Genomic DNA, 14825 nt, shown 5'->3' with positions numbered 1-14825 from the left:
AGTGAGGGAAGGGAGTATGGTAGCCCCAACCCTGGGTGCTCTGGTTGCACTTCTCAGCCAGCTGACTGAGTCCCCGTTGCATTTTTGAGGGGTGTGTGTGTGCATGTGCCTTTTCTAGAAAGTCCTTCCTGGGTGCTCTCCAATTGCTTTTTTCCCACCCAGCCATCTGATCTGCCTCTCACTAGAATTATCCAAAAAGAATGTATATATTTTTTAAATTGCTGTAATGCACACTGCCTTTTATTCTCCTCCAGTTCAGCTTAATCTTTTCCTCCTCTCCACCCTTCTGTCTGTCCGGATTGCAGGGTGGTGGGAGAGAAAAAAAAACCCACCCAACAACCAAGCAAAAGGCAGCACGGTCCTCCTCCAAAACCCGAAAGAGCCGGAGAAAGCAGGAGCAGAGCCAGAGCCCCTCAACTCTCCCCCAGCACAAATTTAACCCCAGCTGCAACTTTCCCTCTCCAGGCTGGGCTGCGGGGGTGGGTTTTCCCCCTTTCCCCTCTCTCCCCTGGGTTTATTTTGGTGGAGAGGGAGGGGGTGGGGAATCCTTTTTATTGCAGCGAGGGAAGCGGGCAGAGTCGGGCTCGCTTTGCGAGCCTTCCTCCTCCTCCTCTTCCTCCTCCCTTTCCTTTTTTTTTTTTTTTTTTTTTTTCCGCCCGCTGCAGCAGGGCTGGCCAGGCCGAGGGGAGGGAAGGGCTGGGGCTGGGGAGGGAAGCGATGGGATGGGAAGGTTGCCCCCTCCTCTCCCCAGCCTCCTCTCCCTCTCTGTGTTTTTTTTGCAGGTGTGTCAATTTTAATTCTGCCCAGTAGGTGGGACTTGGTGACTTTCGCACCATTTTTGTTATTTATTTATTTCCCCTGGCTGCCTCCCCAGCCGCTGTTGCAATCCTCCGGAGCGGCTGGCGGGGAGCGCCTGAGCCCGGGCGCCGGGCGCACGCAGCCCGGCCAGTATGCATCTCCGCCCGCTACCGTAGGGGGAATTACAGCTTCTCCTCACCAGCTGCCAGCATGATTTCATCTGCTGGAGGATCTTTGCATCTGATCGCTTGAGATTTTGTTTTTTGTTTTTTTTTTGATTTTTTTTTCCTCCCTCTGTCTTTGTTTCCTTCCCCCTTTTCCCCCCTCCCCTCCCTCCATCCCCCCTTTCCTCCTCCTCTTTTTTAGAAGCAGCAGTCGGAGATGGATGTCTCTCTTTGCCCTACCAAGTGCACTTTCTGGAGGGTATTTTTGCTCTGGAGCATTTGGGGAGACTATCTGCTTTCGGTGCTGGCTTGCCCTGCTAATTGTCTTTGCAGCAAGACAGACATCAATTGCAAGAAGCCGGATGATGGAAACCTCTTCCCTCTCTTGGAAGGGCAGGATTCAGGCAGCAGCAATGGCAACACGAGCATCAATATCACGGACATCTCAAGGAACATCACTTCAATGTAAGTGGGCTCCCCCTGGCTCTCCGGGTGCGTGCTTTTCCCTCCCGGAGGCAGGGTGCTGCCTGGGTGCGTGTTTGCAAGCAGAGCAGCCTGCGCGGAGGTTCAGGTGCCCTCAGCATTGCTGTGCTTCCTGGCATTGCTCCCCCCCCTGCTCAGCCCTGTTTGTCGTGCAGAGGATGCAGCCTGGGTTTTTCCTCTGCCCCATCCGGGGAAAAAAAAAAAAAAAAAAAAAAAGCCCAGCAACAGTTTGGCCAAGGCTTGCGAGAAATAAAGTAAATGAGATTTAATTCCTTAGCAGGAGAGCGCAGCAGGCAAAGATGCTAAAGCTGCTGTTTCTTTTAACTATTTGCTTCTGCAAAGGGAGGGGAGGAGAACACCAGATGCATATATACCCAAATTGGGTACGAAAAGCAAGTTCTGAGCTGCTTGCTCTTTCTCGAGACTTTGGATCCGATTAGCATGCCGTTTTTTCATCTCCGCACAGAAAATCCTCCCTTCTCTGCCCTGGCTGAGTGTATCTGGAAATCTGCGGTTTCTGCTTTTTACGGGGGGAGGGAAAAATAGGACAGTGAGAGATGTCCCTTAAGTAGCCTATTTAACTCTCATTGTTGTAATTTTGCAACTCACTCTGGTACTGAGCGGGGATTTGTGTGTTTTCATCTCAGGGTGGTGGGGAGAAGAACCGGAGCAGGGAGATATTTTTAGTTGAGCACTTTGCGTTTGTTTGCGTGCTTGTTTATCTGGAAAATCAACTTGAAGTTGCATTATCCTTGTTTGGAGACGCAGTTAGCAAAGCCTATGTTAATCTCATCAGCGTAGAGTTGAGAAAGGAATATATTTCCTCCTCCTGAATCCATCATGCTGGGGTGTGTGTGTGTGTGAGAGGCAGAGAGAGAGGGAAAAAAAAAAAAAAAAAAACCTCATCATTTCCAATCTCTGCTATTTTCCAGTACGTTTTTGGGTGAGATGAACTCTGAGCCATTTCATTATTCTAATGCTAATTGAAATGTGAGCATTTAGGGAAATGTAGCCCCCTGAGCAAGTTGCCAGTGGGAGTTCAGCAGAGAAGAGGTGGAATCCTTTATTCTGGCAGTTAAATGCAGCAAGGTTTGAAATGAGTAATGGAGGGTTATTTATTTATTTTTCACCTCGATTGCACAGTTGCATGGAGGAAGAGTGCTTTTCTGGGTCTTTTCCTGAGGCTGCTGTGTTTGGTCACAGTGCAATTGCAGCATAGCCACGGAGTAATTGCAGTGGCTCTTTCGCAGCTTTGCTATCACCTTTGCTGGGTAAAGATGACTGGATCTGCTTTCCCCAGTTGCTTACAGGTTCATGCAATGCCCAAGCAGATTTTCAGCAAATGCTACTGACCCTGTGCCCCAGCTCTGCCTTGCCAGCAAACGTGCTCGGCAAACCCAGCAGGAACGGGGAAAGTAAATGTGAAACTACTGTAATGCTCCCCTTCCAAATGCCCCATATTTATTCAGTGTAGCCGGTGCTGGAATATATATCTTTTTTTCCTGCGATGCCAGAGGGACGTGGGTGATTCAAGGAAAGTCGGAGGAACTCGTGTTTTTCCCCTGTGCTTGCTGTTTGTTGTGGTTTTGTTTTAACCCTTTGTTGGACTGAGAGCGTGGGGAAGGCTGTAAAGGGTTCGGAAGCTGCCAGCATGAGTGTGTGTTTTCAGATACACACGTACATCTGACCTGCTGGGAGAGATACGATTATGTGAGCCCTTTGTATCCAGAAAATATCTTTACTGCTTTGAAATTGAAAAATGATGATAAGCAGTCAGAAAAAGGGGGGTGGAGGGGAACAAGATCTTCTCAACTCCAGAAACAGAGGTGTTAGGTAATTTTTATGAGAAGAGATTCTCTTTAAGTTGGGGAATAAGGAGAGGGTGCTGGTTTTTGCTGGATGTTGTACACGTCTCTGTTCCTCCTGGAAGGAAATGCTTTCACCGCCTCCCTGCACCTTCCCCTCCACCCCACACCTACTTCCCAGGCTTTGGGGCCAAAAGGCAAAGTGTGCGCTGGACCAAGGTGAGCCCCTAAATGCCACGGGGGATTGAGAGCAAATGTAAGCAAAAACTTTCCCGTGGAGGTTCCTAGGGGACATTTTGGGTGGCAAGGCCAGGGAGGAGCTGCTCCCTAGCAAAGGATGGTGGCTCTGCCCTCCGAGCCAGGCTTGAGCCAGTGTTTGTGCTTTTCCATGGGGGCTTAGGCAGGTGGCCTCAGGTCCTGCACCCACTTAGCTTGATTCTGGGCCTCTCCTTGCTGGCCTGACCTCGTGGGTGCTGGAGTGAGGGGTGCACCGAAGCCTGCCCTGGCCGTTGATGAATCATGCCCAACAGCCAGGTCTGATTCACCTCTGTGCTGAACAGTGTTTCCTCTTACTTGCCAAGCTCACTGGGGACTTTGCTTCATTAGGCAGCTTGCCTTGTTTGCGGATGGTGAGTGGGCAAAGGTGCCTTTGCCTCGGGCCAGAGGACGAGTGGGGACATCTCTCCCTGGACTGGCCTGGGCCAGGGAAATGCTTGCTCCAGGTGCTCTCTGCAGGCCCTGGGAGGAGATGGAGGTCTCTGCTCCTGAAATGTGCTCTCTCCCTCATCCTCTTCTGCAGCTGGGGAGAGCGAAACCACTAGGGGCCAAGTGTGTCCTACTCTGTGTCCAAAAGCCAAGCTTAATATGGAGAGCACTACTTGTCCTGGGAGCCAGTGCTGGGCTGGGTTGTACTGAGGAAAGCTGTGGGGTCTTGTGAGGAGGGTGGGGAAGGAGAACAAGGCAAGAGAGAAAGAGCCATGAGCCTGCTTGACGAGTACATTCATCTTGCCCAAATGAAAGGGGAAAGAGCCTTAAATCCCTGCAGGGCAGGTCACCCCATCTGGGAAGGTCTCCAGCTTGTGCAGTCTTGGCATAAGCCACTGGATACCTCATGCTATCTAGCCTCCCTGAGGCAGGTGCAGGGAGAGGAAGAGACCCTGCCCAAAGTGGATGTTGGGGATGGCAAGGCTCACCAGCGCCTTCAGCGTGATGCCTGGCAAATATGGAGGCTGCGGGCTGGTGGATACCGGAGGCTGCTGTCTGAGCAGGCAACGAGCCACTGTTGCAGAGGGCCAAGCAAAGAAGCATGGCAGGAGGCATGTGGCACGGGCAGGACTACTTAGCCTTGTCGCCAACATTGGGGGCTGACTGGAGCCGACCCATTGAGCAGCCTTCCGCTTTGGAGGTTGTTGATTTTCCCCCTGGCTAAACAGGGGAGTTACCTCTTGGAAAGGCCTGAGATTGGGCACCTCCTCTTGGGTATGGGCATTTGAGAAGCCATGTGCCAGGAGGATGCCTGCCCAGGTGTCTAGCTTCCCCTGCCTTGATTTCAGTCTAGTGGGGTTGAGGAGAGGGAAGGGAACACAAGCTGGCCCTCACAGTGCTGCTTTGCTTTCTCATGGCACCAAAGCTCCCTGACCAGTGTTTGGTGCTGGCTTGGGCCATACCCTGGGTTCTCTGGGGTGGGAGCATGTTTGTGCCTCCCTGGAAGCATGATGGCGGTAGCAGCCGTGTGGCCCCCAGAGCCAAGTGACTCTGGGAGCCTTGAGCTGGCCACCTTGTAGCCCATTGCTGCTTTGAAGTGCTGTATTCCTCTCGCCACCTCCACCAGACACCATTACCTCTGTGCTGTGGACCTGCTGCAGGTCCAGGAGGTTTCTCAGAGGTGGCACCGCACCGTTGTGGGGCAGAGGGGTTGAACCAGTGAAGATGGTGGGGAAGGGATGTTTCATAACCTTTGTGTGAATCTAGGCATCAAAAGGTTGACAGCAAAGCATGGAAAGGGCAGGAGATTCCTGCCCTGAGATGGAGGAGGTTGGGTTGGGTAGTGTCCCCCTGCCCTTCCCCAGCATACCTGATAACATAACCAATTTTGGGTTGCATCTCCAGGGATGTGCCTCTGGACACGGATCCTTGTACAATCTGCTGAGATTTGCCTCTCTCCCAAGAGGCTGGGTTGGGCCCTTGGGTGGTGTTCTGCTGCCATACTGCACCCTCCCCCATTGGGGAGAACTGGACCAGCTGGCCGTGGGGCTGGGGCAGGTTTGCACTGTTGATTTTCATTATGCAGTGGGGTGGTCTGGTGGCTTTTGCTGAGTCCCCAGCCAGGTGTGACTTAACCTTCCCTTAACCATGTTATTACCTTGAGATGTGAAATCAGTGCCCCAGCTTACTCCAGCTGTTGGGAACCTCTGAGCTGGTGTGTTTGAGGAATATTCCTGCCATCTGAATGAGGAGGCCAGATCCCATCGGGTGGACGTCTGTGGGAGCATGAGCTGGGCTCCATGCTCTGCAAGAGCTCTGGAGGAGTATATCTCTAGACTGGAGGGGAGGCATAGGGAGAATAGCTTTTTACCCTTGATGTCTACAGTTCTGCAACATAAAAACTCTCCTGGCCTCTGGGAACTGAGAGGAGAGGCCATGTCCCAAGCAACTTGGCCACTTGTGACTTTGGCTCCCAATCCCCCTAAACGATGCCAAGTGGACCAATGTGGGCTTGTGTCTGGCCTTGGGCTTTGGCCCTGCTTGTGGGGGGGGGGGAGGGGGGCTAGGCTCTCCTGTGCTGCTGTGTATCTTGGTGCCAGTGGGCCCTTGGGCGCCACGTGCCGGAGGCGGGTCGAGGAGTTACCCTTCTGGCAGTGTGGGAAGCATTTGCGTGCTCCAGCACAGCGCGATGCGCGTGGGGAAGGACGGACGGAGGAGTTTGCCATCTGGGCCTCCCTACTTCTCAGCTGTTGCTATGGCACTGCAGAGATGCTGCCAGGAAAGCGGCAGTGGCCTGCGCTTGTCACCCCTGGGCTTCCTGTAGGTAGGGAGATGTCGCTGAGATATGAAGTCCTGCTTCCTTGATCCCATATCCAACCTCACCAGAGGGAAATTGTAAAATGCCTCCTGATGGATGGATTTGCAGTGTTTGCAAGGGCAGCTTGTGGGTGGCTGCAGTCAGGTGAGACAAATTCAGAACAACCCGATAGGAGTAGGGTCATGTCAGAGCGATGCAGGGTGTGGGATTTTGCGAATGAGCTCCATCCTGTGTGATATGGGCCTGACAGGGGGTAAGAGAGCTGCATCAGAGTGAGCGGCCTTGCACCGTGGTGGGTGAGTGGCAGCTTTGGCTCCCACTCGGTGCGTGGGAGCTGGGAGCATGTGGTGATGGGGGAGAGAAGGGGGCTCTAGAGGAGTGGGCTGCTAGTGAGGGAGGGCAGAGCACTGGCACCCCTTTGCTGCTGGTGGGGGGGGGGGGGGGTGGAAGGTGAGGTGCTGGTGATGCCTGCACCTGGGAAGGAAGGACAGGCGTCTGCCTTGGAGGAGAAGTTGCACTGATGGCCTGAAAAGCCAGAAGAGGGGCTCCTGCAATGCTCTCATTGGTGACTGCTCTGCCTTGGACAACAGGGCACAGACTTTGTCCTCTCAATCAGCCCTCTCTGTCCTGCCTCCCTTTTTGCTGTGCTAGGCCTTGAACCCTCCTGAGGGAGCCTGTGGGGTATTTCAACACTAGGAGGGCTTTTGCGAGCTGGACAACACATCACTGAAGCTGAAACTTGCTCTACTGCTCCTATGCCAGGCCCCTTGTGGGATGCTGGTGTCTGGTAATGACGGACTATGTGTTCCCAAAGCCTCCCATCCCTCTGCTCCTCCCCTCTCCTGGTCCCAGAGGGTTTTGGCTGCTGCAGAGCCCATTCAAAACGTCCTTAATTCAACCCAGATTGTTTTGCACAGCTCTTGTTTTTACAGAGTGATGGTCCCAAAGCATGTTAGCATGGAGGAGGTGAGGTTGTAAGGGCAGAAGAAGGTGCAAGGGTGTTTGGGACAGGGAGTTGACTTGAGGTACTTGTTCCCCTAAATGGTACCTTAAGCCAGAAGAGCTGATCCTGAATGTCCTGATGTAGCCCCCCTTAAACCAGGGGATTGGGCCCATGGTGGGTGCTGCATGGCTTAAGTGCACCAGAAAAGCTGCACTTGAACTGGGGGAACCCAGTGCTCCCTGTGCTGCCCTTGGTGCATGCCCAAGCTGTTGTGTCCATGTTGTGCTTTTATAGCCTTTCTCTCTACTTACCAATCTTGGAAGGAGGTACTTTCCTAGCACAGGTGACTTCCGGGGCCTACGGTACTTTTACAGCCCTCAAGGCTACATATGGGTGCAGAGTAGAAGGGTCTGAGGTAGAAGTGCTGTAAAAGTTGTGTTTGGAGTTAGTTGCCTGTGCCAGGTCTCACTTTGGCCTTCCCGACGACGGCTGGGCTAACACGGAGCAGAGAGCATCAGGCACCTAAGAGTTACAGCCCCGCTTTGTCTCAGAAACAGGATTCCTGCTGCGTTGAGTCACCTGCCTTCTTATGCCAGAATCTGTACTGGTGTCTCTGCCCCCTGTGTGTCTGATCTGGCCAGATATCCCCAAGTGCCCCCAAGCCCAGCTGTGTCTGCGCACCAGCCTGAATCTCTGCTGATTGCCCATGTGACATACTCCTCTGGGGAGGGAAAGACCTTGATCTCTCATGGGAGCTCCCAGTGCTATGCCCACATGTCCTATGTGCCTGTTGCTTTTCTGGGTGAGCTGAACCTCAGGCTTGAGCTGTTACCCAGACAGAAGTTCTGAGCATGCAGCTGGTGGCCTGGCTTGCTTCCAGGGTGCACACGATATCTCCCCAGCTCTTGTCTTCTCCTGGGGTTCAGAAGTCTGGGTCAGCTCTGTCTCCTGACTTGGCAACAGGAGAGATGTGGAGTGGGGATGCTCCAAGTTGAACCTAGGCATTTCATTGCAATCTGTCCAAGGGGAGAAGCAGAGGCAGGAGGGAAGAGACTGAGGAAAGACCTTCTGCTCTTCTCTTTGAGATGTGGAGTTGTATCACCTCTTGCCAGGGCACCTTAGAGCTCAGTTATGGACAGCTCCCTGGGTCTGCTCTCATTCCACCGGGGTGCCTGGTGGGGGCAAAGCTTGTGCGTGCTTTTGCAGTACAAGTTCTTTATGTTTAGCCAAAGGCCTTTGACCACTCTGGGCATCCCAAAACGATGGGATCTGTGGCTCTTTTGGCAAAATGACCCCTCCACAGCAGGCCATTACAGAGATTCCCCTGGGTTGCACTTTGTAATGCTATAAAGTGCCAACACAGCACGTTGGCTTGCCCTGCTCAAAGTAGGGCCCAATACTAGATGTCCTTTGCTAGTCTGCAGTTGGATTTGGCTTACCCCATTCAAGGGAGGCTGCAGTCCAGTGGGAAGAGAATCAATGTCTGATCTTGTCAGGCTTTCAGGATCGAGCATTACTAATGCTTGCAACTCACCTCTGTTTGGTATATTATTTTTTTGGTACTGTGAAACAGCAGTGATTTTAAGCTTTTGATTTCATGGAGTGTTTTTTTTGGTAGGTTTAGATGCTTTCTAAGCAGGCATGTTTGGTAGCACCCTGTATGTATTGGTCTACTCTAAATTATTTTACTCATCCCCAAGCCATCCCACACAGCATGGTGAGAGCTGCCCTGCACTCAAGGGATGTAGAGTGAAATGTGCAGACGAGGAGGGTGAAGGTGTTGCTCATGGGGTGAGTTTCTTACTGGGAGGCTGTAGTTACTGTAGTGGCTGCCTTTAGGCTGAGCAGAAAGAAAAGTACTCCTTCCTCCTCCCTTCTTCCCTGGCCTGTCCTCTGCCCAGATCTGCTCCAGGTGAGGAAAGGGACGGGGCTGGGGTCGTTCCTCCCTGCAGGCAGGAGATGGCTGCGGGGGGGGGAGGTTTCATTAGATGCTTGTGTGCTGTGTAAAGAGATGTGGTGGCAACCAGAAGCCATGCTCAGCAGGTGTGAGCCCCAAGGGACTTGGCCTCTTCCCTGCTCCGAACTCAGGGCTGCGGGGCCTGAGGGCCGTGACCGTGCTGGGCTCTCCCCTGTGTTCATCTGTCTCCCCTCGCGGCATGACACTGGTCCAAATGGAGGCCATCTGTGCTGGAGCGTTTGCACACAAGCAAATTCACAGGTGCATTGCATAAATCCCCAGCCAAAACCAAGCCTCTCCCTGGCCTGCTGCCCCCCAGCTGCTCCCAGCCTGGTGGACACTCCCCAGCCCTGGACCCGCTGTGCTGGGTGCCTGGCCCTGCACCCGCTTAGGGCTAGCCGGGAGCCCTCTGCTTGGCTTCTCTTCTCTCCACATCTCTTTTCCTCCTATTTTCCAAGTGCAGTTGAGCCGCTAGAGGGCAAGCGGCTGCACAAGATGGCTTTCAGGACAGACGAGGCTGGAGCTGCAGAACAGCTCTGGGTTGCAGCATAGAGAAGGCTTCCCTGGGCACCAGGGTGGCAGGGTGCCCTGTGTGCTGCCAGGGATGCCCCTTGCTAGGGACAAGGGCCTGGTTCTTCCCTTGCCTCCTCTTAGGCTGTAGGATGCTGTGCACACAAAGAGCCTTTGCTCTGGGGCAGTGCTGCTGCTCTGCTCCTTGCTGTCCCTGAAGATGGGTGACCGTTGGACCAGGCCCTGGGGTCCGCACCTAATTGCGTGCTCCTGAAGAAGGCGTCACTCGTACCTGGCACGGGTGGGCGCCCTGCAGTGTTGGATGGTCTTCTGGGACCAGGCTTGGGTCGCTCTCATCCTAACAACTGGGAGAGGATCTGGCCAGTACACCCCCTCCCCATGCTGATTGCTGTTATATCAGTGTCACGAGCACTACAGCCTCAGCAGGTCTGTGAAATGAGGTGGATTGAAGCTTCTTGGAAGGTGCCAGCCCAAAAAGGCAGAGCTGGCACTAGAGGGAAATGTTTCTTGTCCCTTTGAAATGCCAGGGAAATGTGCCTGGTAGGAGCAGTGTGGCTGCTGTTTGTGACTGGGTTGGGAGAGCAATCTGCAAGCAACCCTTATAGTTATGTCCGTTTTTCTGCTGGGGAAACTGAGGCATGAAGCAGCAGCACACCAGGGATAAAGACTTTTCAGCCCAGCACTAGGCAGGGTTTAAGAGGGGGCCAGGCATGCGGGGAGATGCTCAGGCCTGCCTATCCTGTTACATCAGGCCACTATGAAGGTCCCCAGAGAAAAGACCAGCCAGGCCTATGCTGAGAGCTGTCTCAGATGTAATGCTTTTTGCTCCTCTGATTAACCCTTTGCTGCAGAGACCACATGCCCTTCCCTCGGGGATAAAGGCAGAGCAGAGCCTAGGGCAAGACTGGGGAAAGGCTCATGGAGACAGGAAGCTTGCATCAATGCTGGGCAGGACTGCAGGCTGGGCAAAAGGAGAGCTGGTTATTTCCCTGCCAGACACGTTGCCACGCGCTGCCTGCATGGTGGAAAGGCTGTGACACCCAGTGGTTCAGCAGTGCAACAGCAAACGTGTTTCCAATGTCATGGCAGGGGGTGAAGGTGGGTTTGGGGAAGCATGTGTTGTGACTGGGTGGCAAACACCAATTAGGTGAGGGGGAGCTCTGATACTACTAAATTACTTAGAGCCTATGTGTAACTTTTTTTTTTTCCTCCTGAGGGACTCCCCTTGGAAAGTTGCATGGCTGTCGCTTCCTGGCTAGGAAAGCTCCTTTGCAACCTCTCAACTCTGCAGAGGAGTTGAGGAGTGAAGGGGTTTGTGCAGGGTCTGTTGTCTTGAACCCTGCTGAAAATACAGCCCCACAGTTGGCTACACTAAAGCTTTTGGTAAATGAGAGCAGCCAACTCGTGTTGCTTTGGGGTTTGTGAGAAAATGAGGCCAAGGATGATGCAGACTTTATTAATGTGCATTTAATTGTGACTGAGCCTTCCATTCCTGTTAAGACTCTGCCAACCACTGTCCCTGGCCAGGCTTTTTGCAGCTGTGGGTGTCATGGAGGGCAGGGGCCTTTGAGACCTCTTGGTGCTTGGACGGTGTCATGGTGCTGAGCCACCAGGTTTGCAGGAGAAGGCTCTAGCTGGGCCCCTCTGGAGTGTGCCAGGCTTCCTGGAGAGACAAGCCAGCCTTGCATGTCCTTGTACACCTGTCCTCCACAAGTCACCCTATTCCCTACCTATCCCATCCCCGACTGCAGGGCCTGGCCTTGATCCCCTTTGGCTAATATCCACGTGCAGTTCTGGCCCTTGCTTGCTCGGAAGAGTAGCACTAGGAAAATATGTGCTGTATTTTTAGCTTGTTTTCATGTGACGTAGCTGTTGGAATGGAGGACAGAGAAGCCAGGACCATGTACACAGCTGGCTTTTCTCCAACTGCCACCCAGCACTCCAGTTTAGGAGACAATGGAGACAGTGGAGCGTGCTAGCAGCCGTCCCCATGCCATCCCTTCCCTCCAGCACGTGCCATCTCCCCCGTCTTCCCCTTCTCCTCACATCAGTCTGCCAAAATAGAAAGGGAAACGGCTTATTTAACCAAAAAAAAGCCCAGCAGTTGGAGCAGAGAGGCTGGAAGGGAGTCTCTGTGGAGTGCAGTAGCCCCAGCGAGGGCTGGGGTTGTCCTGGCTCTCCAGGCAGCCCGCACTGGGTGGTGGGAGCTGTCATGGGGTGAGCCCACGGCAGGCAGCCAGGACCACACGGCTGCCCACTGCTTTCCCCAGGCAGTCTAATTTGCACCTCTTGAAGCCTTGGAGGTCACGTTGTTGAAGGCAGCAGGGCTGGAAGTGCTTGGCTGTTGTGATACCTGTCCAGCGTGTCTGGCATGCGCTATGTGGCCTCGGTGCCAGAGGCCTGTGTTAGGATCCAAGAGCACCCTTTGAGCACGGCAGCTAGGGACCAGGAACTGGCTCAGGGATGTGGCTGGATGCTCCTGCAGTGATGGTCCAAGGTCCTGTGCAGGGCCCATTGGCAGCTCCTACCCCTTGTCAGGACTACTGGCCCCCAGGTGTTCTGGGACAGAGCTGGTCTGTAGGAGCCCCAGCACAGACCCACTGCTCGCATCTCGCAGCAAGTGAAAGCACAGGAACGGCAGAGGGAAACTGAACTATTGGGTATTTCTGGGGAGTGCTGTCCTAGAGTGCATGTGTGTTAGTGGCCAGGGCTGGGACTCAGAGGGGTGCTTTGGGGGCTTGTTTAGACCTTGTGTGTCTTTAAGCTGTTTCCAAACAGTCGGAGACCGATTGGTAGCAATGTGGGTTCTTAAGTGTATAGGAATGTCAGAGGTCCAGGTGCTGATGCTTTCCGAAGAAGGCAGCCCCTGCCACGAGTGGTGCATCTACTTTGAGAGCTGTGCCCCTGTGCAAAGCTGCTGTTGGGGTGGCCGTGTGAGATGGCTCGTCCTCACGGCGCAAAGGGTTCAGGTCGCAGGGGTGGTGGGGAGAGTGTATGTTTGTCTTGCCCTGTCCGTGTTGTCCTTGTGTGTTATGGCCCAGGTCCCTCGGTGTCCCCAGTCTGAGTCTGGCAGATAGGCCAGGTGGTTGCTTTGGCTTTGGATTGCAGATAGGCTATTCCACGAGAAATCTAGCTGCAAATAGCAAGAGGAGGAGGCAGGCAGCATCTGGTGCTCCACCAGCCTTCAATCACCACCAGTCAACCTAGAAATATCCTTCTAGGATAATTGAGCGGTGCTGCTTGTCTTGCCTTGTTCTTCCCTATATCTCTTTTCCACTGTCAAGTAAAGGTATGGGATGTGGAATTAGGTCTTACTGCTAGATGGATGTGTAGGTGGCATTGAAGGTTAGCAAACCTGTCTCCTGCCCCGCTTCCGCTCCTCTGTCCAGTGCCTGGCTCTGCTGAGAAGTCTGGAATTGGTGGAGGGGCAGGTTACTTAGACCTCCCCCCTCCAGGCAGGACATGGGTGCAAGTGTTGCACAAGGGCTGATGTGACCAAGGTAGGTGCGGGTGCTGCGGGGAGAGGATAGGGACGTGAGCTGGGGATGAAGGCAGGGTAGCTCAGGGGCTGTGCTCTGGTAGGGACAGTGGTGAACTTGCCTGCAGACCCTGTGGCCCAGGCTTGACCCCAGCCCCAGGGCAGGCTGCCCAGCATGAGGCCTTTGGCATGGGCTGCCCTGGCCATGGGGGAAAGATCCCTGGCTTCTGAGAGGCAGTGGTAGAATAGATTTATTTATTCAAAGGCTTAATTAGCATCTTTAAATATTAAATAGTAAACAAACTGTGTCTAGTGGGATCAACATTTACAAACAGGGATGTATTTTTTCCCCTCTCTGGGACACGCTGTGTTTTTTTTGTTTTGTTTTGTCTTTTAATGGAGCTTGTACAGCCTGAGATCCTGTCTAGTAAGAGCTGTGGTAGAGGGGGACCAAACCAGAGCATTGCTGGTGAAATCAGGAGACGGGGCTGTGAGACACACAAGCAGACAGGAGGGCTTGGAGAAATGAGGCAAGGAAGTAGACAAGCAAGGATATGTGCTTGGAGCGAGCGTATCGGGGAATTGCAGTGCACACTGTTGGATTTAGGTGCTTCCTTGTAGGATGTGAGATATCCCCTCCTGCTCGGCCAGGTGGAGGGGAAAGCAAAGGCAGAGGCTCCTGCCGTGGCACAGAACTAATTGCCACCAAAAGGTGGTGGTCCCAGGAACTGCAGGTGTTTTACAACTGATCTGCGTCCATTATCTCTGCAAATGGAGACCTGCCTGGGAGCAGATTACACTGGGGGTTATTTATTGGCAAAGCACTGTACGGTTTTAATTTTTCCTTTTTGCTTATTCAGGCTTTAGCTCCAGAGGAAAATAGCCCGGAGTGGCTTTGAAATGGATTCTCTCTGCCCCATTAAGTTATTCAGTGAGTTTAATGGGCCTTTTTTTCTCTGAGCCTTGAAGCCATCATTAAAAGGCAGAGATTTATAAAAGAAAAGATACTCCTGAGCTTTAGTCAAACCTTGGGGTAGCGGGGTGGGGGCAACGGCGCTGCCACTGCCTGTGGTTTGGGTGACAGACGTGCAGGTTGTTTGCTGGCCAGCGTGGTAGCTGTCACTGGAGCAGCAGGGAGTTTTCTTTTCAGTGCATCCAGCCGAGCGGCCAGAGCCTGGGGCCAGCAGGCGAGAGCTGCTGCTGCGCCTGAGCCCGCGATGGGGACTGTGGAAGCGGAGCAGCCCTTTGTGGTGGGAGGCATTGCAGAGGTGAAAGGGCTGTGCAAGCGAGATGAATAGCGTGGCCAGCCTGCTGGGCTGGGGGCATGGAGCTGCCAAACATAAGCTCTGGTGGAGGTACACATTCCTCCTTGTTTCCAGATAACCTTGGTCTTCTCCCCAGGAGAAATTTGGCTCTTCATAGGTGCCGCGTGTTGCTAAGGGTGGCTGTATTCATAACACATGCGTGTAGGAGCTCTGCTGAAGATATGTGAGCAAACTTGACCTTGGCAGTTAAACATTGCAAAGCATGAAATGGGTAAGATGATGTCTGGACTGTCCCCAGAGACCTCTTGAGGGTTGCATGTTGCCATCCTGCCCCCTGGAAGTCTTATGCGGAGAAGAGATTCTTCGCTTAGCCCAGGCA

The 14825-nt window shown here is 53.4% G+C and overlaps 1 protein-coding gene across 2 annotated transcripts in view; it reads left to right on the top strand.

The window, feature by feature from the left end:
* The first annotated feature begins 698 nt into the window (after positions 1 to 698).
* Positions 699 to 14825, top strand: part of NTRK3 (neurotrophic receptor tyrosine kinase 3) — a 247164-nt gene continuing 233037 nt past the window's right edge. The window contains exon 1 of one of the 2 annotated variants that reach the window (XM_009681246.2): positions 699 to 1427. In XM_009681246.2, coding sequence (XP_009679541.1) covers positions 1180 to 1427 — 248 coding nt within the window. In that variant the 5' untranslated portion in view covers positions 699 to 1179. The remainder of the gene's footprint in view (positions 1428 to 14825) is intronic. The other variant, XM_009681247.2, reaches the window with a different exon arrangement.

Source organism: Struthio camelus, chromosome 12 (genome assembly GCF_040807025.1).
Source record: "Struthio camelus isolate bStrCam1 chromosome 12, bStrCam1.hap1, whole genome shotgun sequence".
Lineage (NCBI taxonomy): Eukaryota > Metazoa > Chordata > Aves > Struthioniformes > Struthionidae > Struthio > Struthio camelus.
This window is presented reverse-complemented; position numbering and strand designations above follow the sequence as displayed.